Source organism: Odocoileus virginianus, unplaced genomic scaffold (genome assembly GCF_023699985.2).
Source record: "Odocoileus virginianus isolate 20LAN1187 ecotype Illinois unplaced genomic scaffold, Ovbor_1.2 Unplaced_Contig_3, whole genome shotgun sequence".
Classification (NCBI taxonomy): domain Eukaryota; kingdom Metazoa; phylum Chordata; class Mammalia; order Artiodactyla; family Cervidae; genus Odocoileus; species Odocoileus virginianus.
The window spans coordinates 1966215-1991741 of NW_027224320.1; the positions used below are offsets into that span (position 1 = coordinate 1966215).

General features: G+C 62.9%; 1 protein-coding gene across 5 annotated transcripts in view; it reads right to left on the minus strand.

Moving 5' to 3' along the window:
* IQSEC1 (IQ motif and Sec7 domain ArfGEF 1) overlaps positions 1 to 25527 on the minus strand; it is a 277893-nt gene that overhangs the window by 129251 nt on the left and 123115 nt on the right. The window contains exon 1 of one of the 5 annotated variants that reach the window (XM_020872512.2): positions 10389 to 10778. The exons of the other annotated variants lie outside the window; for them this stretch is intronic. Within the exon in view, the coding sequence (XP_020728171.2) occupies positions 10389 to 10411 (23 nt within the window). The 5' untranslated portion in view covers positions 10412 to 10778. Of the gene's footprint in view, positions 1 to 10388; positions 10779 to 25527 lie in introns of those variants that run through there. 5 annotated transcript variants of the gene reach the window in all.

A 25527-nucleotide genomic window follows, 5' to 3' on the forward strand; every position in this document is an offset into this window, starting at 1 on the left:
GCAGCTTCCGGTGGAAGGATGGGACATGGATCTGGAACGGATGGTGAATTTCCCTGGATAACACGCAGTGCCCCAGGCCGCTTTGGGGCTTTTGAAAAGTATTGAGCATACACCCCTGGGGAGAGAGGGAGGGTGAAATAACAGGAGTAAAGATTCTCACTTGAAGGTCCCAGCTGGCTAAGCAAGAGGGAGATGGGAAAGACTTCGGGGCGTGGGGGGATCGTCGGCCAGATCCCTAGCGTCGGGGTCCTGTGGATTTACCTGACATGAGCAGCCGCAAACCCTCTCCTCCCTGCTGCCGAGCACGGAACTCGGGTCTGTGACTCCAGGCTGTGTGCTGGGGCCAGCCTCCCAGCCGAGCGCTTGCCTCCCGGGCACCAGGCTGTGTGCATCGCCCCGCGCTGAGCTGAGGCTGCCAGCTCGGCGTGCTGCCCTCTGACCCCAAGCATTCCCGGTGAACTGTCTCCAGCCTCAGTTTACTGCCCTCCCCCACCCCGCAGAAACACACTCGAACCCCGTCCTGAGCACACAGTGCAGTGGCTGAGACGGAGCTGACCCCGTCCGCCCGGCTCCAGGCCTGGCCGATCACCACACAGCCAGCCCCCCTGGGCATGGAGGCAGTCTCAGGAAGGCCATGAACCCCGGGGCTGACCAGTGGGACCGGAGGGGTCTTGAGAACATGCCCCAGGCGGAAGGCAAGGAGGAGACGGCCACAAGAGTGTCGGAGCCCCCAGACCCCCAGCCACACCGAAGCCTGACCCCAGGCTGGTCACCGACAGTGACCGTTAAAATCCCTTCTGACTCAGTCTCTGACCTTTGCCACCTGGAGACTTCTGGTTGGTACACTCCCTCCACCCCGCTGGTTCCCTTACCCTCTCCAGGACCTTGTCTCTGAGGTCCCTGCCTGTCCCGTGCACTTAGAGTCCAGGGGAGGAAGGGGACGAGGATATATGTAAGTACGGATCCACCCTGCACTTTACTACATCACTGAGTCCTTATCACCACCCTGCCAAGTTGCAATGATTGGCCCCACGGTACAGAGAAAAGCCCCGAGGCTCAGAGAGGTGAAGCTGTCTGCCGCAAGCCACACAGCCACTGGGCGGCAGATGAAGGGGTCCATCCAGAAGCTCCTAAGGCAGAGGCAGGTACTGGAAATCACGCTGATCACCTCAGCGCCTCGGCCCCCACTTCTCCTGGGCACAGCCAGTTTCGGGGAGCTCCTCCAAGTTGCCCTGATTGCTCAGCAGCCCCAGAGCTGGTCGGAGACTGAAGGCAGGCCAAGGATGGGGAATCGGAGGGACTCGGGGGCGCCTGCGGCCGTGGCCCCTGGACCAGAATCGGGAACGGAGCACACGTGAGCAGATGCGCGGTTATCCCCGCCCGGCAAGCCCGGCAAGAGCCAGGCTGATGACAAACACGCCCCTTCCCTTATCAGCCATTCCAGACAGACGCGGGGACCGTGCTGACGATGCGTGAAACCGACGAAGCCAGTACGACATCTTGCAGTTAGCCACGCGCCAACCGCCTGTGCAGAGCCAGGGGCTGTTCCGATGGGACCCTCTCCCGGGGACCCCAGGGGGTCACGTGCACCCAGGACGGGGAGCACGGGGCATCTCAGGCCCCTGGAGCCCCCGGGCCCCCAGCTCATCTCCGGGAAGTTGGATAAACAGGAGGGAAAGGCAGGTGCCCCCGCCAGGTCTGTCCGGTGAGCCTGGCCTTCAGGTCCGGGGGGTGCCCCGAGCCGGCACCTCGCCCGGGCTGGCTTCCGCCCCGCGGCCCCCAGCCCTGCCAGCTCCACCCCGTCTGCCCTGCAATCTGTGCTGCGTCCACGTGCCAGAAGCCGACCCACCGCGCCGTCCGTGTGCAGGAAGACAGACTCAGCGAAGCCCTCGCTTCCCTCACCTTTGAGTCCTAGCAGGCTGCGCTCACTTCAGTCTCCACGATGGCACAGGGAGGGAATGGCCCGTGTGTGTCTGCCCCAGCTCCTGGACCCGGGGACCGCGGGCGGGAGAGCCAGGCCCGCACGAGCACTGCGCTGGTGCCCGGGGCAGGCCTGCAGGCCCAGGGCAGCCCTGAGGTGGGCGGGCAGGCCGGGCCCCAGCTCCGGGTCGGGGTCTGCAGAAGGTGGATGAGACCCTGCTCTGAGGTCTCCAACTCAGTGCCGGGGGCCAACCAGGCCTTAGCTGGCAGCTCAAGGGCGGAGGCCAGTGGGGTTCAGCTTGGGGGACCAGGGGTCTAGGGGTCCCTGTCAGGGAGGCCTCGCACGGAGGGGCTGAGACGGGGTGGGGGTGGTCACTGGCCTTCCTGCCCCACAGTCACCAAGGGTCCAGCTTGTCAGACCCAACACCTGCCCCTTGCCTTCGTTTTCAGTTAAACTTTTAATTTTGAGATTAACTGTAGATTCACCGGTAGTTGTTAAAAATAGCCCGGAGAGATGCTGTCTGCACTTTGCCCTGTTTTCCCCAAAGTTAACGGCCCTGCAGAACGTGAGAACGTCTCCGTCACGATGCTGACACTACCGTCCACCATCTCAGACTTCTGTGTCACACCTACTCGTGTGTGTGTGAGTGTGAGTGAATGAGTAATCGTGTGAGCGTCTTTAGTTCCATGCACTTTGCGTGCGGGCTCACGACAAGATGCACAGTAATTCCACCCCCACAAAGAGTCCTCGTCCACCCCCCGCCCCCATCCTTAGCACCCAAACCTGTGCTGACCCTTCCCTGGTCTGAAACGACGTCCATAAGTCATATCCTCTCGCTCCACACACGTCATGAGACAAACACCAACCAGCGGCCTCAGCCGTAGCAGCAGAGAGAAGACAGGGAAGCGGGTCACACGAGGCGGCCGGCCCACTCGTGGTGGGTGCACGGGGACGAGGCCAGTCTCCCGTCCCCAAGGTGACAGCGGCTCTGATCCCAGGCGGACGCACGGCCTGGCTCCCGAGCTGGGGGCCACGAGGGACGCCGCCCTCGGTGACGCGAGGCTCTGCATGGCGGCAGCCTTTGGCAGAGCTCCGGACATATCAGCGTCTGATCTTCCTGGGACTGTGAGGAGAGCAGCCGTGTTCCTGGAAAAGCTGCTGGACGTGACGTGACGGCCGCGGGAATGCGTCCAGCGGGGGAGGCGTCTCGTGGAGTGAGGGCTGGGCCCAGGTCACTTCCCCGAGGGTCTGGGGAGAGCCTCGCGGGTCTCGGCCATGCAGGCCCGCCCCCTACACTGTAGGGAGTGGGCTTCCCCGGCCCGCCGCCCAGACGCCTCTCCCCGTGTCTGCCCCGAAGGGCGCCCACGTGTCCGGCAGCCCCCGCTGAAAGCCCACGGCACACCGTCCGCCCCGCGCTGGTGGCTCCACCTGCGTCCGCCTGCTTCCGGGCAGGGCCGCTGTCCCCGGGGTGCAGCGCAGGCCCCGTGCTGGACAGGCGCTCACAAAGGGGCCGACGCAACAGATCTGGACGGCCGGCCGGCCCAGGACACACAGGCGGCCGGGAGGCCTGGCGGGATCGGAACCTTGGGTGCGCAGGGCCAGTCCTTCCCACGTCGCTGCTTCTGCTGTGGCTTCGCTTCCTCCATGGAGGCCACTCTGCCAGCCACTGGTCAGGGCCACCCACCAGAGGGAGAACATCGCCTCCTTCGGGGGCTGGAAGGTCACCCCACCCCCTCAGGGGGCCCCAAATCCGGAGCTGCAAAGCCGAGACTGGAAACTCCGCTGGGTGTACCCGGCCGGGTGGTTGAGTCTCTTCAGTATTGCAGTGCTCACATCTGCGCACAGCATTTCCCCAGAGAGACCCCATGAAGCTGGACACGGCGGTGGCCTCGGGGCCGAGGAACCGGAGAGGGGCTGACTTTGCAGTGTGTGCAGACGTTGCCACACCACGCCAGTGAATCGTCTCTCAGTTACATGGATAAACCAGGAAGAGCCAAAAAAGATGGAAGCAGGGATTACTCGCGTGTGATTTAAAATTTCTGAGCACGTACTGTGTGCCAGGCACCCCCAAGGACGCAGCTCCTGGGCTACTTGTGAGCTGGAGGACTGGGCTCTGGGTGGGGAGGCCTGAGCCCCACGGCCCTCCCACCCACCCTGCTCTGGGACAGAAGCTCCCGCAAAGGCGGCAGAGGCGTCGGCGGGCGTCCAGCGGGCCCAGGCCCCCCAGTCAACGTCGGGGGTCCTCGGGGCCGCATGGTCCAACAGCAGAGAAGGAGGCTGAACCTCACCACTCACAGCTGCCTTCATTCAAGAAGGAGTAAATCAAAACCACAATGAGGTGCTACTTCACACGACGAGAATTCCTATTACAAAAACAACCAAAAAACGCAATGGCATGTGTGAGCAAAGATGTGGAGAAACTGGAATCCGTGTGCAATGTTGGTGGGAATGTAAAACGGTGCAGCTGTGGTGGAAAAACAGTAAGGAGGTTCCTCCAGAAAAGTTCAACAGAGTTTCCACAGGATCCGGGAATTCCAGTTCTGCGTATACACACAAAGGATACACCGGCCTCCCCACCTTCACACTAGCGTTATTCACAGCAGCCAAAAGGCGGAAGCAAACACAGGTGTCCAGAGACAGACGAACGGATCAACAAAGTGTGGTCCAGATGCACAATGGATTATTTCAGCCTTAAAAGGAAGGAAATCCTGACACAGGCTGCAAACATGGATGAACCTTGAGAACGTGCTCAGCAAAGTAAGCCACAGAAAGACAGACACTACAGGATTCCACGGAGACTAGTGCTCAGAGAGGCTGAGTCCACAGAGACAGAGGTAGGATGGTGGGTGCCCGGGGCTGGGGAAGGGAAGGGGAGTGAGTGTTTTACGGGGACCGAGTCTCAGTCTGGGAAGATGGGAAGGTTCTGGGGACGGACAGTGGTGACGGTCGTGAAACACTATGAATGTACGGACTGCCCTGAACTGCACACTTAGAAATGGCTGAACTGGTCATTCTTCTGTTACGGGTATGTTACCACAACTTTAAGAAAGGTTATAGCTGGCCTGCCTGGGCCTACACAGATGCTGGGACACAGAGGCCGGGCCCCCCTGGAAGGCTCCCAGGCCGCGGGTGCCAGCACAGGGGTTGCCCTGTGCGAGCGGGAGGACCAGGGCCCAGGGTTGGATCCAGGCCTGGACCTCGGGGCCCGCGGGGTGGGGAGAAAGGCCACCCTCTGCCAGGGGGCCAGCACGGGCGCTCCCCACAGTGCAGGCAGAACTCGGCGTATCTGCTGCGCGTCCCGGGACGATGCGCCCCCAGGGACCACAAGCCGTGCGCGGACCGGGCGTGTGTGAAACAGCCGGAATGTCTGAGCTCAGCGCCGACTTCCGCTAGCTCCCGCCCCACACCCCAGCCTCCCGTGCCAGTCTGCCCAACCCGCACCATCCACCGCTGACCCTGCCACTCCGGATTCAGAGGACGTCACAGGCCCAGAGAGGGCGAGACGCTGGCCCAGGGTCACACAGCGGGCCGGGGGCGGAGCTGGAGGGCAGCGTCTGAGCCCTGCTCGGTGAGCCCCAGGGAGGGCCAGGGCCTCAGAGACCATGGGGCGCAGTGGGCGGAGGGGAGAGAGAGAGCGGGAGCCAGTGAGCTGCTGGGCGGCGGGGCGCGGGGTGGACTCAGGCCTCGGGAAAAGCAGCAGGCCCCGCAGGAGCCAGGCGGGCGCTGAGCAGCTGCCAAGGGCTGTCAGGTCCCTGCAGGCGGAGACAAAACCAAGTGAGCCCGCAGGCCCCGCCCCTGCCGCACAAGGGGGTCTCAGCGCCCCGGGTGAGCGCTGGAGCCTCGGCCACGCTCCAGCTCCGGGAGAGCACACACGGAGGCGGGCAGGGCCCTGGGGCCAGGGGTCAGGAGGCTGCCCCGGGAAGAGGCGCGGGGCCCTGTCTCCCGGCTCTGCCTGGCTGCCCCCCGGCCCTCCCAGAAGCTGTCTATCCACCTTCTGGGCGCCTATCTCTGCCCTCGAGGGTGGGCACACGGGGTCTGATGAAAAGCAGGGGCAGGAAGGACAGACCCCGCAGGACGGCCCCCAGGTGGGGAGGGGGCGGCGCCACAAAGCGCCTGGCGAAGGGCTGGCCGCCAGGACGCGCCCCAGCCCGGCCCTGGCTGGGTGTGTCCCCCGGGGCCAGCTGGGGGTCCTGTGCAGGCCTCCGGGCCCCAGACCTGACTTGAGGGTGGAGTCAGATGAGAGGTGGGAGGGGAAGGGGCTCTCCTACCCGGGCACAGAGCTGCCTGCAGACCACAGCCCAGAGCCTCCTCGGGGCCACTGTGGCTCCCAGGCAGGCCTGCCCCGAGACGGCCTGGGCTGGGGACCTGCCGCCCTCTGGGGGCCTGCCGCCCTCTGGGGTGCCCTGCCACCCTCTAGGGACCTGCCGCCCTCTGGGGCGCCCCGCTGTGGGCGCCGGAAAGGACGACTGAGAGCCCTCCCCACCCTCACCTTCCCTCCACAGTCCGGCTCTGGAACCGTGGCCGCCCCCGCGGGTCAGAACCCTCTGTGGGTCCCACGGCCCCTGCCCGCAAGGGGGGCCCCTCCCGGGGGCCAGATGCTGCCTGTCCTGGCCCCGCCCACATCTCCGGTCTCACCTCCGCTCGCTCACACTTTCGGGGCGTGGGCCAGACACCATCACTTCCAGCAAAGCCGTCGGAATCTCACAGAGCGGGGCTCTGGGGCTGCCTGTCGGGGTCCAATCCCCAGCGCCACCCCTCCCGGGGGCAACTGATTCAGTGACTCAGCTGCACTGTCTGTACAGAGGGGACAGGCACCCCCAGGGTCACCGTGAAGGTCAGTGAGCTAGTGCCTGCGGAATGCCTGCAACTCTAGGCCGAGGCCTGCACACCGGAGCGCCCGCCCCTCCCGATCAGCCGGTACCCGCTTCGGCCTCCAGCCTGCTGCGGGACGCGGGAACCCTCCTGTCTCTGGGCTGCCATCTGTCTGGCCCGCGGCGCCCTGCGCTGACACCGTCGGCTCACAGCCCGCGGCGCCCTGCGCTGACACCTCTGCTCACGGCCCGCGGCGCCCTGCGCTGACACCTCTGCTCACGGCCTGCAGGGTCCCAGGAGCTGCGTCTTACTGCGCCCTGTACCCTGTGGTACCAGGTGGCTCAGTGGTAAAGACCTGCCGGACGACACAGGAGACACAAGAGACCCGGGTTCGATCCCTGGGTCGGGAAGCTCCCCTGGAGGAGGGCATGGCAACCCACTCCAGTATTCTTGCCTGGAGAATCCCATGGACAGAGGAGCCTGGCGGGCTACAGTCCAGGGGGTCACAAAGAGGCAGACACGACTGAGCGACTACACAACACTCCTGTACCCCTTAGCTTAGGGCAGTGCCTGGCACAGGATCCATCATTCATTCACCAACAAAGGCTCACTGAGCAATCACTACACACCCAGTACTTTCCGAGGCGCTGGACACGCCACAGCTAACACGCGGTCAGCCCCTCTGTCCTGGCACAGCTGACACGCCAGCGGCCGGAGTGGACCAACCAGCCTGTGAGCAGGACACAGTGCTGGGTGGGGAAGGTGCTGGGGAATGCTTTCAGGGTGGCGTCTGCCATCTAGAATGGGTGGCTCCAGGCAGAGCGAGTGAATGAGCGAGCGAGCGGATGGATGAATTATAAAGGAGCGCCCCGGCTCAGCGCCCCGCTCCCCAGCAGCCCCGAGGGTCTCACACACCCGCTGCAAACTCCTGCAGCCTGACTTCCTGCGTTCCTGGAGCAGGAAGTGACGTGCCGTGGAAGTGTAGTTACAGTCGGGAGGGGGCCGACCTTAATTAAGACACCGTTAATTAAGCTTTCAGTGTAAGCCTGGCCTTGGTTGCTAACAAAGCTGATTAAGGAACCTATCTTGGAGGCTTCATGATTTCCCTATTTCATTAATAAATCTTCTCCCACTCTCCCTGTCATCCACTGTCCCGTCTACTCAGGGCCGGCTCCGTCTGTCGGAGCTCCCGGGTGGGAAACTGTCCCCTCTCAACGACAGAGTCCGGATGCCCAAGTTCTCTTTGGGGCCCAGGGGGTGGAGGGGAAGACAGCAGAGGACAGGGAGGCGGGGAAGGGGCCGGGGGGGGGGGCCGGGGGCAGGGCTCCGCCTGCAGCAAGTCTGTCCAGGTCGGCCGCGTGTGCAGCGCGCTGGGGGAGGGACGCACCGCCGAGCGTGGGGCTGGAGGCCGCCAGGAGACCTCGGTCAAGTGTTCTACCCCTCTCTGACCTCAGTTTCCCCCTCTGTAAGATGGGACCACTAACCCCCCCATTTCACAGCACGGGTGAGAACCACGGAGGCAGGGCCGTGAGAAGCCGCGGAGCCAAGTCGTGCAGCTCTGACGGCGGCTGTGCTGGTCCCGGGCTGGGGCCTCCAGGCACCCTGAAAGTTAAGCATCTGGAGATGTTCCATCCCCCACTCTGCAAGCCTAGGCCTCGAGCTGCAGGTGCCAGGAAAGCCCTGGTTCTGGTCCGCAAGTCCTTCTGCAAACAGGGCCCCCCTGACTTCGGCCACCCCCGCCCCAGTCTCTGCAATCTCTGGTGCCCGCGGGCTTGGAGGCGGCACGTGGGCGAGGCCTGGGTGTCCTGCTGCCCGACCTGCCCTCCCCACAGTCCAACCCCTCTCCTAGGCGAGTGGGAAGACAGGCATGGTCGGTGGGCCCTGCTAGGGGCCGTGTGTTCCAATGCAGGCTCCTGGGCTCCCAGCAGACAGAGCGAGTCTGTACTGGTAATGGGGAGGGGTCCTGGAACTGGAATGGTAACTGCGTGCTCAGCGATGCCTAAGGGAAGAGACCACATCCGCAAACATCACCCACAGCTGAGCACTGAAATCACGTGGGGAGACCTGCAACATTCCTGAGGCTGCAGCCCTCCCAGGACCCAGAAGGCAGGACCTCTGGGGTGGGACTCAGACCCGGGAGTTTGAAAACATTCCCCCGTGATTCTAATGCAGAGCTGGGCTGAAACGCACCCCTAACCCCCCACCCCACACACACACCTCAGGCCAGGGCACTTCAGGTTTCCTGGGGATTTGCTGAGCCTCAGTTGTCCTGTCTCTAGAATGGGAGTCCAGAGGCTGCTGCACAGATTCCCCCTCGGAGACCTCCCTCCCCCCGGGGTTTCACGGCCCCTGAGACCAGAGGACTTCTCTGACCTCGGGCTCCTGGGCCGAGGCAAAAGAGGAAGGAGAAAGGGGGTGTCTCGGGGGTGGGGGGGAGGCCTGTTTCCAGCGACAGCGGAGGTTCTGTGCCTGTGAAGGATTTACTATTTGTTTCCCCCCAAAAAAAGCAGGGACAGGAAGTGAGAACCCAGCGTGATTGGCTTCCATCAACAAACCAAGCCGTGGGCTTCTCCACTTAGACGGCAAACGAACATCACAGCAAACCACAGAGCCCGCCGCCTTCCTCGCCCCGGGGCCCCGCCTGGGCCTGCGAGCACAGCGGCAGCAGCAGCGCCCCCTCCCGTCCAGCTCCACGGGCGCGCGCCATCGGCCGGGGGGAGAGCAGTGGGCGCCGCTTCTCGGGCTCCAGGGCCCTCGTCAAGGTCTAGGGGAGTCCGAGGCCTTGCAGTGCCCCCAGGGGTCCCCCCACATGATGCTCCAGGGCTTTCGAGTCCTGGGGACTGAGCCCCGCCTGAGGGCCCGGCTCTGCCCTCTGACCTCACAGGGTCTGAAGTCACTGCACAGTGCCCAAGTGCCCACGGCAGGAGGAGACTCACAGCCCCCAGTCCCAGAGGAGGGGTCCTGCAAGGCCAGAGACCCAGCTGCTGAGCCCAGAACGCCGCAGAGCCCCAGAGAGCTGCGAGGGAAGTTGGCATCCTCATCCAACGTCCCAGGAGGCGCGGGCTCAGCTTTCCATAAATACCCGGACCCGTGATGTCACCACCCGTGCAGACTTTCACGGCCTCTGCCGCTGGCCCACGGTACACCTGGGTGGTACGGGGTGACGCTGGCGATCCCTGCTCTGGAGGGCAGGCTGGACCTTCGCCGGTCCCCGGAGGGCACGGCAGCCTGTACCCACCCTGACCTTCCTGCCAACCTTGCATCAGCCACGGCTGAAGGGCTGATCACGGCAGAGCCGGGCACGAGAAACCATTTCCAAATGGACACAGGAAGGCTGAACCAGATGCCAACACGGTAGCAGCAGGTCCGGGGACCCTTGTACGTAGATCTGGGGGGCGATCAGCCCTCAGAGACAGGGAATTTCACCACCCAACAGAGTCCTGCTGACAGCCTTTTTTCCCCCCATCATCACCACCGACAAACACGTCCACTGCAGGGGACGAATGCTGGCATCTACGCCTGGTGGCCAGCTCCCTCTGAAAGCCACCTGCACGGCAAACCCCCCTCCCCCCAGAGGGCCTGGGCTCCAGCTCCCAGATGGGCTGCGGCCCTTCTGGCCTCAAGTTCCAGGCATAAACCTGCCACATATACTCACAAATAGCGCCTTCTGCACGCCATCCTGTCTGGGGGGGTGGTGGGCAGTTTTCCCTTCTCTCTCCCTCTCCAGCTGGGAAGGCTCTGTGTGGTTAGAGGAACAGCGCGATGCTCAGGCGAGAAGTGGAAGGGAATAAAATTAAATCGCGGCGAGTCACATTCCCGGGGGTGGCGCACTCCTCCTCCTCGGAGGCTGGAGCAGGAGCAGGGGGTGGCAGCCGCGGGCTCCGGAGGACCCAGGCACGCAGGGTTCACACGGTGCCCCGGAGCCTGCGAGGACGTCGGGTCACCATGGTCGCCAGGCTGGGCGGGGGCGTCGGCCTCACGGCTACCTGAGACCACCTCTGGCTTTGGCCCTGCCGCACATCCGGGGTGGCGGGGCGCGGGGGTTGGGGAGGGCTGGGCGGGGGGGACAGCATCCGGAGGAGGGGCCGGCGCAGAGGCTCCCCCGCGCCCCGGGAGCAACGTAGTGCGGGCCGAGCTGGACCAATCGCCGAGGCGCTCGTCGCCATGGCAACCGCAGCATCAGGCGCGGCCGCCCCGCGGCGCCCTCGCTGCAAAGTCACCCAGCAGGCGGAGAGCGCTCGAAACCTGGAAATCTGTTGCTAAAATGCACGCGCTGCTGCTTCCCAGGGTGGCTTCTCTCTGCCTTTGACCCCGAGACGTGCGAGTCACGCAGTGCGCGGAGCGGGCGCCCTGGAGTCAGGCCGGCTCTGCTTCCCAAAGGCCCTGAGGCCCGCCGGCAAGCCGCGTCTCTTCTGGGAGCCTTGATCTGTGCCGCTGTAAGATGGGGCCGTCACATCTATGTCCCGGGGTGCCAGGAGGGCCTACCACACAGGGCAGCCACCCCGGTGCATGGCTGGCTGTCACGCGCGCTGGCCATATCCCGGGGCGAATCTCTGCTCAACGGTGGGACCCCCTCCTTCATTCACCCGCTCACGCATTTCAGCAGCTTAGGGACTGGCAACCTAGCGTGAATCAGGCCAAGTGTCTGCCCTCATTCATTCATGAAAATGCCGTGTTTACATTCGAAGGAGGAAACAGGAAGTCAGCATGGTCAGATATAAGATTGCATGGTAATAAGGATCAGGAAAAAAATTAAGCAAAAGGCGGGAGGGAGGGGGAGCTGAGAGAAGGGAAGCCCACCCACACGGGGAGGGGGCGGTCAGAGAGGGCCCACGTGGGCCGAGACCCGCCTGACGGAGGATCTGGCGGGAGCAGCCGGGCAGCGGGTAGACCTGGCGCCAGGGTCCCGAGGCAGAGTGAGCTGTGTGCTCAAGAGGCACTGAGGAGGCCAGTGCGCTGCAGCGGGCGCGTCAGCGCGGTGACGCCGGGAAGGCTGCTCTCCATCCTCTCCCCAGAGACGCGCGCGGGATCAAGCCTGTTTCCTCATTCGGAAATCCGGGACTCCAAACCCACTTCATACATGTATTGAAAGTAAAAGTCATCGGTCGTGTCCGACTCTGTGACCCCGTGGACTGTACAGTCCCTGGAACTCTCCAGGCCAGGGTACTGCAGTGGGCAGCCTTTCCCTTCTCCAGGGGATCTTCCCAACCCGGGGATCGAACCCAGGTCTCCCACATCGCAGGGGGATTCTTTATCAACTGAGCCACAAGGCATATATAAATATATATACATACACAAACATATATATTTTATATGTATAAATTATTTACATATATATATAATTTTTGTGTGCATTATAATCCTTGTAACAACCTCGGTGAGATCCAAGATTTTACAGAAGAGGAAACTAAAGCCAGAGGTTCAACGCCGGCCGAGGGTCACACAGCTGGTGGGTGGCACCGGGGCGGTCTGACTGCAGAGTCTTGCTCTTCAGCACCTGCCTCGCTTCCTCGCTGGGTCGATTACACAAGAGAAGGGGTAGGAGGACCCCGACCCCTGGCTGACAGCTCCGAGGGCCGTTCTCTTCCAGTCTTTCTGGGCTCTCAGACCCGCTGGGTTTAGGGGCAGGGCGGCTGCGGCATCCTTTACTTTTGTTCCTTCCCTTACAACGGAGCAAACAGAACTCAGAGAGGGCACGAGACTTGCCTGAAACCGCACAGCAACCAGTGGCAGAGATGGGGCCCAGTGCCGGTGGCAGGCCCTCATGAGGGGTCGGAGTGGAGTCGGCGGCTGGCGACGGCGGTGGCGGGCATCGGGACTGCTCGAGGCTTCCTGAGCAGCGCCTGGGAAGGACCCACCTTCCCCCAGCAGAGCCTTCCCTCCCGAGAAGAAGGCTGCCAGATAAGTGGGCTGGCCCTGCCTTAGAGCCCGCCCCCCTCTCCCCTCACTGGAGTTGCCTGGGATTTTAAACATGACCCCAAAATAACAGCAGCTACAACTCAGGGCTCCATGAGGCTGGTTGTGCTTCGGTTCAATGTTCAGTGACTTCTCAGAGCCCCTCCCACCCAGAGGGGACTCACCTCCACGCCGGCGGCGGAACCAAGGCGCAACCTCCTCAGAGATGATGATTTTATCACGTCCGTTTTCAAGAGGAGGAAACTGAGGCTTAGAGTGGCTGGGTGGGGAGCCGGCTGGATGGCCGAGCTGGCCCCAGCGTCTCTTTCCTGGGTCTCCTGGGTCTCAGCCCTCAGAGCCTCCCTGGGGGTCATGATATCACCTGCACACCCACAGCTTTCGGGCACGTCCTCCTCACAAACTTACACATGTGTTTCTTATACGTTAGTCTTTTATTTCAAAAAAGGGCAAACGAAGAAGACCCTGGAGTTGAGACACAAATTCCAAGACTGCAGGTGTTTACAAGCCACCTGGGTGGGGGGCGGGGGGGTTGCTGGATGTCTGGCGGTGGGTGTCCAGCGCAGGGTCAGGTGCAAAGGCGTCTCCAAAAATTGTGCAGCTGAGATCCCAGCTCTGAATTCTCACTAGAGACCCGCAGGCTCGTCTTGCTGGGAAGTGACGAAGGTCACCGAGCAGGGCCTGTGAGCAGGGGCGCAGGCGTGAGCGTGGGCTCTGCCCCCATCACACCGAGGCTGCCCCTCCACCATCAGAGGGGGCCTGTCGCTCACTTTCCGGAGGTGAAGCCCGAGGTCACGGGCGGGCCCAAGGGCACACAGCCGGGAAGTGACGCTGCAGGACATTGCACAGAGTGGTTGTGCTGCTTCCCCGACGGAACCGGATGCCTGGGGGGTGGGCGAGGGGCCGCGGGCCTTTCCAAAGGTAGGCTCACCCCCCCACCCCCCTGCAGGCCTGAGACTGGGGCACAGTATTGGCGCTGGGACCACCCCTCACCCTAGCAGTCACCCAGTCTCCCGGGTCACTCCGGAAATACCTGCGTGCACCCCCTGCCCCCACCTGGCCACTGTGGACCCCTGGAAGTGACCTACACCGGGATAGAAAGCAGAGGCTCAAGGTGGCGGGGGGACTGCCCGCCTCCACTGGAAAATTCCACCCTACAGGCGGACAGGCGCCTTCACGCAGAGCATCCCGCCTGCTGCTGGCCAGTGCCCATCTGTGCCCCGGAAAGGAGCACACGGCCTTTGGCAGAGAGGGCGGGAGCACGGAGCCAACCGATCCTCAGGTCATAGGACCTTCCAGGCTAGAGGTGGGGGTCCCAGCGTCTTCCTTCCCACGGGGGTGGCACGGAGCTCCCATCCTGCTCTAACCGTGAACACGTAGAACCGTCTGCATTCTGCCTCTCCAAATCTCAGGATCACAGATCCTTCAAGGTCTGGAATTGTTTTCCCCCTTCTCACTCAAGCATTACATTTTACAGAAGCAAAATCTTAACTGCACACGTAACATGAAAGGCTCTTCTCTTTAAACAAGGCTCCCTCGACCGCTCCCCCAGTTCTCACTGCCCTCAGCTGTCTCCACCGACCTCCCCGCTCTGATCTGTTAAGATGGGCCCTTTCAGAATGTTTTCTGTGTCTTTAGCTACATACACGTGCTTACAGAAAGAAACAAGTACTATGAAGACCCTAAAAAGCGGTATCACGTTCAGTTAGAAAATAAAAAATGTGAACACATCAAAAGGCATAAAGATGCAGACGGTGAGTCTGATGTCAGTTTTCCTGCAGAGTGAGATACCCAACAAGTGGCAGGAAAGCTTGTGCCCACGTCTAGGCTTTGCACAAGCGGAACCACCCTGGGGGCCGTTCCCCAGCACTCTCTATGGCCCCCTGGATGCGTGACGCTCAGGACGTGAATCCCGGAAGCCCTGATCCACGAGCTGGCCTGTGCAGAGTCCCCGATCCACAGGCGTGGGCTTGGCTCTCAGGGTGGGGGGGGCCCCACAGGCTGTGGACAGCCCCCAGCGTCCCTGAGTGGCCGGCTCCCCATGCACAGGGAGCCGAGGTGGTGAGGAAGTGGCCACAGCGATGATCTCCGGAAATCGGGTGGGCTGCCGGGGGCCGGGCAGGGCCCCTCTGCAGGGCACCAAACGCCCGCAGTGCCCTGTTCCGCGACCTGGGGCACAGGGTCCTGACAGGCGGCACTTGGGCTGGAGGCTGGAGGCAGGAGGCGTGGGGACCCGCCTCGGGCGGGCGGTGTCTGCTTCTGCCCGGGCCTCGGCATCCTGCTCACCCGCAGGGCGAGAGCAGGTGGGCCGGGGGGCCCTGAGAGCCCCCATCAGGAGCCCTTGGGGGTGCAGGATGGAGCGGCCGGGAAGGCACAGGCCGGCCTGCCTGGCCTTCCCAAGGTCGGCGCAGGACGACCCGACACCGAGCCAGAGGCGATGGCCCGAGTGTGTCAGGACGCTGGGCCCCTCCAGGTCTGCACCTGTGCCCGCACCTTCTCAGCAGACAGAGCAGCCAGTGGTCAAGCCCAGGAGCCAGCTCCGCTGCCGGCTGCAGGTCTCAGGGTGGGGGACTACGCGTGGCCTCGGCCCAAAGCCTCAGTGAGCGCGGCAGGTGCCGCTGTTGTTCCAGAGCCGGGCTGGGCACCTGGAAAGTTCGCGGAACTGAAAGTGGCCAGGCCTGGGGTCAGGAGAGTCGGGCTGAGGCCTCCAGTCCCCCTGGTGCCCCCAGCCAGGCCGCGAGGCGGGAGTGAGGGTGGGCGGGCCCCCCGGAGCCCCGGCGGCTCACAGAGACCGCACAACAGCTCCCCATCCTCCCCTTGCTTCCATTGTTCGCTTACTTTTATGTCTAAAGTAATTTTCACTGAAAAGCAAACCTTCTAGCCACTACAGTAAATTCCGTGCCCCTGGCAGGCTGGTTAGACCGGTTTCTTTTCCCGAAGGCTCACCGCCGTCTCAGCCCGAGGGCTGTGTTTGTGTCTGTCTGTCTGTCTTTGGGGATTCGGGCTGCTCCCTGGGGCAGGGCCGAGGCCTCTGAGGTCCGGGTGAGGGGGCAGCGCCCCGAGGGGCTGGTCTCCTCCCGGGTCCTCGTGGGGCCGGGCTCTGTGGGTATTTTGGGGCCAGGAGGGGGGCATCGCTGCCCAGGCCCCGGGCCGGGAGCGTTCCGACCACAGAGCAGCACTAATCCTCTACCCACTTGCTCTTTCATCCATGAAGTGCTGACTAACGCTGCCCCGGGGCCAGGCCGCGTCCCGGCAGGGAGGGCAGAATGTGAGACACAGCCTGCGTCTCCTGCCTGGAGGGAGCCAGCGGGCTCCCAGGGCCGCGGTGGGCCTTCGGCCCCAGCTCCCCTCCTGCAGCAACCTGGGGCCCCCTTAGTGCCTCTGGCTCCGGTGGGGCTGACTCCTCTCCCAGCTCAGGTTCGGGCTTGGGACTCAGAGGCCCGACTCGACTGGGGCGCAGACTCTCCCAGTCTGCACTTGAGCTTAGACCTGAGACAGGGGAGCTGCCGCTCTGCCTGGGCTCCCGAGAAGGGGCTGGACGGGGAGTGGGAGAGACAGGGCCCTGGGGTCGGCGCTGCAGCGTCTGGAGGCAGCCGCGCCTGAAGCTGCGAGGTCAGGTGCTCCGATAACCCCGTCTCACCAGGGCCAGCCCTGACTCCTCTGCCTTTTCACAGCTGTGATGCTGAGGGAGTATCAGAATATCGAGGGACTGTTTGCCTAGACGTCCCACGGGATATCTGAGTGAGACAAGGAGGGGCGGCTTCTTGGGGAAAAGGGAAACGGGAAGCAAAAATGGAAGCTCCCCGGAGGGCAGCATGTGGAAGCTGAGCCTGGAAGGATGGGTGGGAACCTGCCTCTGACAGTGCGTGGAAAGGCGTTCCCAGCAGGTGGAACAGCCTGTGCAGAGGCTGGAGCTGAGAAGCGCGGGGCGAGAGGCCTCAGCCTTCGAGGGGCTCGGGCTTCGTCTAGGGGAATGGGGCGCCGAGGAGGGGCGCGTGATGAGACGTTCATTGGGGATGGGGGTGGGGGGCAGACTCGAGGCTCTGGAGGGGGGAGGGCAGGGAGGCCTGCCACGGCGTTGGGAGGGGTGGAGGGAAGGGGTGTGTGCAGACCCTCATGGGGGTGGGATCTGAGGACAAGGCCTGGGGACAACAGCGACAGGTGGGTCCCTGGCTTGGAGGCTGGTGGCTGGTGGCACCACTTACCCTCCTGGGGACACAGGAAGGGGTGTGGGTGGGAGAGAGGCAACCGTCCCCTCGGACGCGCTGCCGTGCGGGGCTGGGGGCCACTTACGGACAGTGTCCAGGAGCATCTAAGGGTCGGGCTGGAGGCTCGGCTCTGGGGAAGAAGGGAGGGTGTGAGCGGGGTTCAGAGGGGAGGTCAGCAGAGTCCGGGGACACGGACACCTAAGAGAGAAGGAGAAGCCAGTGACGGAGGCGGGGAGACCCGGGGGCCACAGCCCCAGGCCCCCACTGCCCCCCACCCACCCCACATCCTTCCCAGGGGTCCAACATCCTCCCTGTTCCAACACAGAGGCCCTGTCCCAGCGCCCCCAGGGTCTAAGATAACACAGGAACAACACTTCTCAGCAAATAAGAGTTCAAAACAGGCTCTAAGCCTCATGCTCATCACGGTACTATTTACAACAACCATAAACACTGAAAGGCAAATTAAGCATCTCACAATCCCCACCCATCACGGGGTTATCACGCAGCCTTCAGAGGGAATGTCGACAGACACGGACATTAGTGACCGCTGCTTAAGAGAAAAGACATAGGTTCTCAAAGCATGTCTTCAGCACCCACCTAAGAATGTGACCAAGACACAGCCAGAAAAACGGCACATCGACAGCTGGCCCTGAGTACGGGTCACCGATCAGCTTTAATTCCTTTCTCATTCTAATTTACTTTTCAGATGTTCTACCACATGAATTAACTATAATAAGGAGAAAATATATTATTACAGGAAACTCCCCAGGCGCCTAAAAGCAGCCGAAACGCCCCGGAGCTGTTGTATCAGGCGGAGGAGACAGGCCCTGCAGGGCGGAGGAGCGCGTAGGTCTGGGGTGGGATGCAGGCTTGGGCCTTGCTCCCTGCCGCCTGCCTGGGGGCCCGGCCCCGTTCCCTTCGCTTCCCATCTGGGGATGGGTCCCCCTGGCCCCGGTCTCCTCTCCCCAACCTCCAGGGGGCCACAGGCCCATCTGCTTACCCGTTCATCCTCACCCAGGGAGGGGCCTGGGGAGTAGGCTGGTTTCCAGGCCAGCAGGGGCCGGCAGCCCCCCGGCAGCCCAGGCTGGAGGACTGAGTTCTCTGGTCGCTCAGCCCAGAGAGACAGGACGGTCTGCTGAGATGAGGGCTGCTTCCGAGGAGGCTGGGGTGGGCCCGGGCGGGGGGCGCCCAGCAGACATCGAGCTCTGCCCACCCTGCCACTCACCTGCTGTGTGACCCCTAGAGCGTGACAAGCTGTCTCTGAGCCTCCGTTTGCAGCCTGGAAAACCGGAAACACAGGGTCCTCCCTGAGAATGGCCACGGCGAGGGCTGTGGGACGGACAGCTCATGGCCAGGGGGAGAGGCCTGTCTGTCCCCGTGCCCTGGGGGGGGCCGGGAGGAAGCCGGGGGCCACCCCGAGAAGGGAACCAGAGTGCTGCTTCTTCCCGGGAGCGCCAGAGCCCTCTCTGTCTTGACTGGGGCTACTGCCCATTCTCCACGCTGTGCCGCAGCGGTTTATACAAACACCGATCAGATGCTTCCCAGGATGCTCAGAATAAGATGCAGCTGCCTGGCCTGGCTCCCCGACCCCGCCACCCCACGCACCCGCGGCCACTCACCCCCTCCCCCCCCGGCCCACTGCGTGGCTCCTGCCTCAGGGCCTTTGCACGTCTGCTCCCGCCATCAGAGTGCCCCTCCCCCAGGCCCCCATCTCACACGCTCCCAGTCCCCCCAGGGCTCCCCCCCAACCTGGGCGGCCTTTCCTGCCCACCCTCACGGACACGGCCCCCCAGTGCCATTTCATTTCATCCAGAGCACTAAGCATTCTGCTTAATGGTTCTTTTTTCCCAACACCTGTCTTCCCCCAAGAGAACGTTGGGTCCACAGGGGCAGGGTCATCCCTGTGTGGTCATCACAGCGCCTTCAGGGCAGTGAGGGGCCCGCACACCACGCTGCGCTATGCTTGGTCAGTCGTGTCCGACTCTTCACGAGTCCATGGGCTGTAGCCCGCCAGGCTCCTCTGCCCACGGGGGTCTCCAGGAAAGAACACTGGCGTGGGTTGCCACGCCCTCCTCCCGGGGATCTTCCCAACCAGGGGTCGAATCCAGGCCTCCGGCACTGCGGGTGAATTCCTTACCAGCTGAGCCAGCAGGGAAGCCAAAAGAAACGCCCATCGCAGGCAGGGATGAACACACGCCCTCACCACACTCCCCGGCTCAGCCCAGCAGGACCGGCGGAAATGCAGGTACCACCCTGTGGCTTCTTGCTCCACACGCCTCACCGTCACGGGTTTGGTAACCCCCAGCCCCCAGACGAGGATTCTTCCAACAGTGACTCTGCCGGGTAATTACGTGGCTCTGCACTAATAATAGGTCTTGTGATTATAGTTTATTTGCTGTGATTTTAGTTAATGGACCAGATGGAATATTTGCATCTGGAAAGTTCCCCAGCTGTTTCAGGGACCTCCCAAATTTACTGCTCAAAGAAGAAAAGGCTCCTGGTGCAGGAAGCACCCCAGAGGGTGGGCAGGAGGCCTGCAGGCAAGCCCTTCCTGTCTCTGGGGCTCAGTCTCCCCATCTGTAAAATGGGATGATAACACCACCTTGCAGGGAAGGAGACTAACAGCCCAAACCTCCACTGCCACGATGACCATCAATATGCTAGGGCCTTTGCGCAGTAGCCAAGTAACTGCTTTCTTTAATGGATTTTTTCTTTTGCTTGAATGCATTTTATTATTATTTTAAAATATTATTATTGTTATTTATGGCTTCATTTCTGTATTTTTGGCTGTACTGGGTCTCCATTGCAATGTGACGGCTTCTCATTGTGGCGGCTTCTCCTGCTGTGGACCACGGGCTCCAGAGTGTTCTTAGGAGCTGTGGCTCACGGGCTTAGCTGCTCCAGGGCACAGGGGATCTTCCTGGGCCAGGGATCAAATCCATGTCTCCTGCACTGGCAGGCAGATTCTTCACCCCAGGACTATCAGGGAAGTCCCTTGAATGCATTTTAAAGGGAGACTCTTTCAAGACCCTAAATGGAACCCAGGGCCGCCTGCCTGCCACATGCCTGGCGGGACCCAGCCCTGAAGCTTCACACTGATGGGTTTGGGCAGTCATCGTCCACCGCTCCCACGGGGTCGCCAGCTCCCTTGTCGCCCCCGCTGCTAGAACCAGTGCCCGGCGCAGAGTAGGCGCTCCCTCGGGAGTGGTGAAGGAAGGTCTGCCGGCAGGGGACCCAAGGGTCCAAAGGAGCGGGCCATTCACGTGCCAGTTCATTGCTCCCCGCTGCTGAGCGAGCACCCGCTGGGCGCCTGCCGGGCGCGGGGCCACAGCCGCGAGCCGGCTGAGGGCGTCCCCTTGTCCGCCCGTCCAGGTCTGAGCGCCTGGCTCCTCCCGGCCCCCTCACCCCCCTCCCCTGTCTGCCTCCCGTCCAACCTGGGCTGTGATGATGCCCACGGTTATGCTTCCAGCCTGCACCCTGCGCCGACTCCCAGCCGGAGGTCCCGTGGCCTCCGAGTCGCTTTTGCTCAGACAGACGTTCAGGAGGAGGCCAGCCACCCCCACAACCCCCGTCCCGACGGACGCCAGGTCCTCCGTGCCTCTGCGCCCCACCTGCGCCCCGGCTTCCCACCTGCGCCTCCCGACGGCAGCCAGACGCTCCTCGGGCTGAAAGCAGAGCACGCTGCTGCTCTGCTCAGCACCCTCTGGGCCCACCTCACTCACAGCAGGAGCCGAAGTCCGCGCGAGGAGGCGCCCGGCCTGCGCGGCCCGCTGCCCGTCTCCCGTCCCCTCCGCACTCACTGCCCAGGCACAGTGGCCTCTTTCCCTGGGCAAGCCCGCTCCTGCCCCGGGGCCTTTGCCCAGGGGGACATTCGGAATATGTGAATATATACGCAGAAACACCTCTGCCGCATTGAGCAGTAACGCCTTCCCTGCAGGTGCTGGGGGTCTGCGGGGGGGGGGGGGGGGCAGGACGGCAGAGCTGCAGACGGGGTCAGTCCAAGGCTCGGCACAGCCTGCAACTCCCGGCAGGAACATGTTTGAGTATCTTAGCAAGCGGGCCACGCAGGGGGAGCCGACTCCCCGCGTCTGATGTGGGATCAGGACTGTTCTCGGCTTGGATCCCTGGGCAGGGACGCCCGTGCTCAGCCAGGGGCACGCTCGTGCAGAGGGGCCGAGCCTGGGCGTCCCTGGTCCCCCGGCCACCCTGACCGCAGGGCAGCACACGGGGACCACAGCGGCCTCCCTGCTCACAGCCAGACTCCGATCCTGCTGTCTCACCGAAGGGGTTTTCATCTAACTCACGGCTGAGGGGTGTGGCAGGGCGGCCATCCTGCCACAGGAGGGGAGCTGGGGACCCGCCGGGGCTGAGTGAGGGGTCGGCGAGGCCCCTGGGCAGGCAGGGCGACCACGTCTACCCGGCCCCAGTCAGGCCCCAAACGGGTTTCCCTAAACGAGCTTCAGATGTCTGCGTCCGGGGACACTGAGGACCACCTTGGATGGCTTCCTGTAGTTATTCTTTTTCACATTTTACTTAAAAAACGTAATTTTATAATACATTCGCAGGATTCAAAAGCCAAAAGCGTACACGATTCATAGTGAAATCTGGGCCCCGCCACCGGCCCCACCTTCTCACCCCGCCCAACAAAGGCGGCCTCTCCCATCGAGCTCTCTGGCAATCTTCTCGTGGAGTCATTGGCTTTTATTTCCAAAAACAAGCAAATGCGGGTCAAAGAATCTGCACAGACACTTCTCCAAAGAAGATACATGAACGGCCAGCGCTCGGGATCGCTTGTCGTCAGGGAAATGCAAACCCGAAGCACGGGCCGAAACTGCGTCCCGCCCCCCAGGATCGAACCTGGACAAGAACACGTGCTGGTGAGGGTGTGGGGAGGCGGGGGCCCCCACACACTGCTGGTGGGGACGGAAATGCTGCGGACGCTGCGGAAGACAGCCGGCCTGTCCCTCACATGTTACACACGGAGTGACCGTGTGACCTACACCCACGCCCACGAGCGCTGGAAACACGTCCACACAAAAACCTGTACTCGGATGCTCACAGCAGCATTAGTCATAACAGCCAAAAAAGGGGAAATGGCCTTTACGTCCACCCGCTGAGGAGGGGTCAATAAAATGAATTATATGTACACACCTAGTGGTAAAGAACCCACCTGCCAAGGCAGGAGACATGAGATGCGGGTTCGACCCCTGGGTCGGGAAGGTCCCCTGGAGGAGGGCATGGCCACCCACTCCAGTGTTCTTGCCTGCAGAATCCCATGGACAGAGGAGCCTGGCAGGCTGCAGTCCACGACTGCAGAGTCAGACACGACTGAGCGACTTAGCAAGCACGCATGCACACAGCAGGACACAGCTTGCCTACAATAGCAGGGAAGTGTGGATAGGTGTCACAGCGTGAATGAGCCGTGAAAACACGGCCCACGTGAAAGGAGCCGGTCACAAAAGACGAGGACCGTAGGAGTCCATTTACACGAAGTGTACAGAAGAGGCCGAACCGCGGAGGGAGAAAGTGGAGGAGAAGCTGCCGGGAGCGGGGTCAGCGCGGGGATGAGGGTGACGCTAGCGGACACAGGGTTTCTTTCAGGATGACAAAAAGGTTCTAGGACTGATGGCGCTGATGGCCACACAATTCTGAATACACTAAAGCGCAGGACACTGCGCACCTCAAGCGGGTGAACTCTACACTGTATCAATTAAAATATAATTCGTTTTTGTTAAAAAAAATAAGCAAGGAGGCATAAATAACGTGTTCCCCCAGGCTTTCCTCACTCCGGTCTCTGCTCAGAGGGGCCTCCCCGGCCCAGCTCGGTCCCCTGCGCCTCCATCCTCAGAGCACGTACCCGCCTCTGAAAGCACCGCGTCTCGTGGCTGCCTGCCTGTTCTCACTGAGTGTCAGACTCCATGAGCACAAGGGGCTCTGTCTCTTTTAGTCCCTGATGTGTCTTTGACGCTCAGGACGGGGCCGGGCACACGGCAAGTTCTCAGACAGTATCTGACGATCGGCCTGTGTGACAGATGGAGTTGAGCGTTACACCCACGGTGTTGGGCGGGACCAACCCCAGAACTTCCCCGAGAACTTCATGGGAACGTCCCTGGGATCCCGGGTCCTCAAGGATGACAGGCGCTCCCCAAGCCTCCTTCTGCCCTGATGGGTCCTTGCTTGCTTACCCCTAGGGCCAGGGAGCTCATCCCCTTGTGAGGCAGTCGGTTTCAGCTCCACACCGCACATGTCAGTTTGCACGTGGTTTCCTCCCAGCCTCAGCCCTGCCCCCTGGGTCTCAGGCCCGCCTCCCCAGCTGCCTGAGCCTGCTCACTTTCCTCTTCGCCCCCTCCTCTCCTCTTGGACTCCCTGGAAATACCTCCTGTGCAGAAGCAGGGGCCGGGGCTGTGGAAGGTCCTAGAAGGGCATAGTGAGCTGAGCCCACGGCGTTCCGGGGCGCCCTGTGCTGCAGCCCCGCCCCTGCTGGGCTCGGACTGTCACTCGCCCCTCTGTTCACGCCCGGCTGGTCCCCAAGACTAGCCCCCTGCCAGCCTCCCTGTGGATTCAGGGGAACCCCGAGGGGCACAGTTGGGAGGTCTGCAGGGATCTTCCTGAGAAAGCCACATCCCGTGCAGGAGCGGAGGGCGTCTGGGCTTCCCACCGGGCTCTCTTCTTGGTCCGAGCTCCGAGCTCCGGTATGGAGGATGGTCGGTCAGGCATAAGGCTTCTGGGTGAGGCCAGGGTGGGCAGGGCCTGGGGCAACTGGAAAAGCCCAGCCCGGATCAGGGTAGCGGGCCTGAGACCCAGGGGGCAGGGCTGAGGCTGGGAGGAAACCACGTGCAAACTGATGTGTACGGTGCGGAGCTGAAACCGACTGCCTCACGAGGGGATGAGCTCCCTGGCCCTAGGGGTAAGCAAGCAAGGACTAATCGCGGCAGAAGGAGGCTTGGGGAGCGCCTGTCATCCCTGAGGACCCGGGATCCCAGGGACGTTCCCATGAAGTTCTCGGGGAAGTTCTGGGGTTGGTCCCGCCCAACACCGTGGATGTAATACTCAGACGCCCCAGCAGAGGGCAGCCGCGCAGTCGGGAACGGAGGCCCGGGCAAAACCTGGTACCGGCGGAGACCCGGAGGCCCAGCCCACCAGGCGCCCCCGCGCCCCACCGGCGTCCAGACGCCCGGCCGGGCCTGTGGGGCCCGCTCTGCACCCCTGGAACAGGGCTCGTTCCCAGCTGCCGCGCCCTCTCCTGCCCCCGAGGGCCCCAGACGCCTGTGCTCTGAAGGCCCGCGGAGCCCCGGCCACCAGCAGGGCTCTGCCCCCCCCACCCCCCCACCCCCCGCCTCCCCAGCCCCAGCGCCGGCTCCTTCTCTCACTGAGATCGCGGCCCAAACGCCGCTAAAGAGGCCCCCCGGCCACCCCCGGGCAAGCTCTCACTCCGGTCCCGGGCTCCGTTCTCAGGACCTGGTTGGTGCAGCCGTCCCCGGCCAATCAGTGGGCCCGTTGACCTCCACCGGGTCCCACACCGCTCCTGGGGGCGGGACCTGTTCCCATCCCAAGCCTCGCGGGACCCCTGATTCATTGTCTCACCAGCATCACTTAATACACATTTTCACCCAACACGTGCTGGGGGACCCCCCCCAGGTCTGACCCCAGAGCCCCAGGTTCGGGGCGCACCCGCTGGCCACTGTCCCTTAGGAGGCCGCCAGCTCCCAGAGGAAGAGCAACGTCTCAGGGAGGGGCTCAACCCCGGACCTGGGGAATCGCCCCTTGTCTGATAAATGGGTGCGGGGTAGGGGGGAGCACCCTGCCCACCGCCGAGGTTTGCCTGAGGAGGCGATGATGGGGGCGGCACCTGGAGCCCTGATCTGGGCTCAGGGCGAGGTCCTATGCAGCCCTGCCTTCTCCTCGGACCCACAGTACAGATGCAGAAACTGAGGGCAGAGAGAAGCCAGGGGCCCGCCCGCAGCCACGGGCTGGGCAGAGGGCGCAGGAGGAGCCCGAGCTGACTCCAGCGAGCGCGAGCTTCTGGTCGGGCCTGCACCCACAAGGCTGCATGACCCGAAGTAAAGCGCTCGACCCCCCTGGGAATTCCGGGAGGATGGGAGAGCGGACTGAAACCTCAGGACGCGTTTCGCTGGCTCGTGAACAGACGCCAGGGATGCCACATCACACGCTAGGAGGCAGGTGTCTGGTGCACGGCAGGGTTGCGTTGCTGGTCCACGTTGGTGGCCACCGTGACCATTAGTGGGAGCTGGGGTGGGGCTGGAACCTTCCCCCCTGCCCCCCCACCAAGGTGCTCACAAACCTCCCGGAGACGGTGACGAGGTCCCACCCATTAGAGACGCCCTCCCCCGGGGACAGGCAGGAGCACAGTTGGGGGGAGGACGGCTGAGGTATTTTAGAGCCGCGTTCCCTGCTCACAGCAGGCCAAGCCCACTTCCTGCTCAGTGATAATCACCGACCCCCCCCCACCCCGCCCCAGCCATCTGGGGCTTTTTCCGCCACTCCCAGGCGCTGGGCAGGCCCCGCAGGAGCGCTGGGGACGCAATCACCAGCCTTTTAGGAACTGGTGCTTGTAAAAGAGGCGCAGACGGCTTCTCTCCAAGGATGCTGAGCGAGCCTTTCGGGGCTGGCAATTTGCAGAGCTCTCCAGATGCCGCAGGACAATGGGGTCTG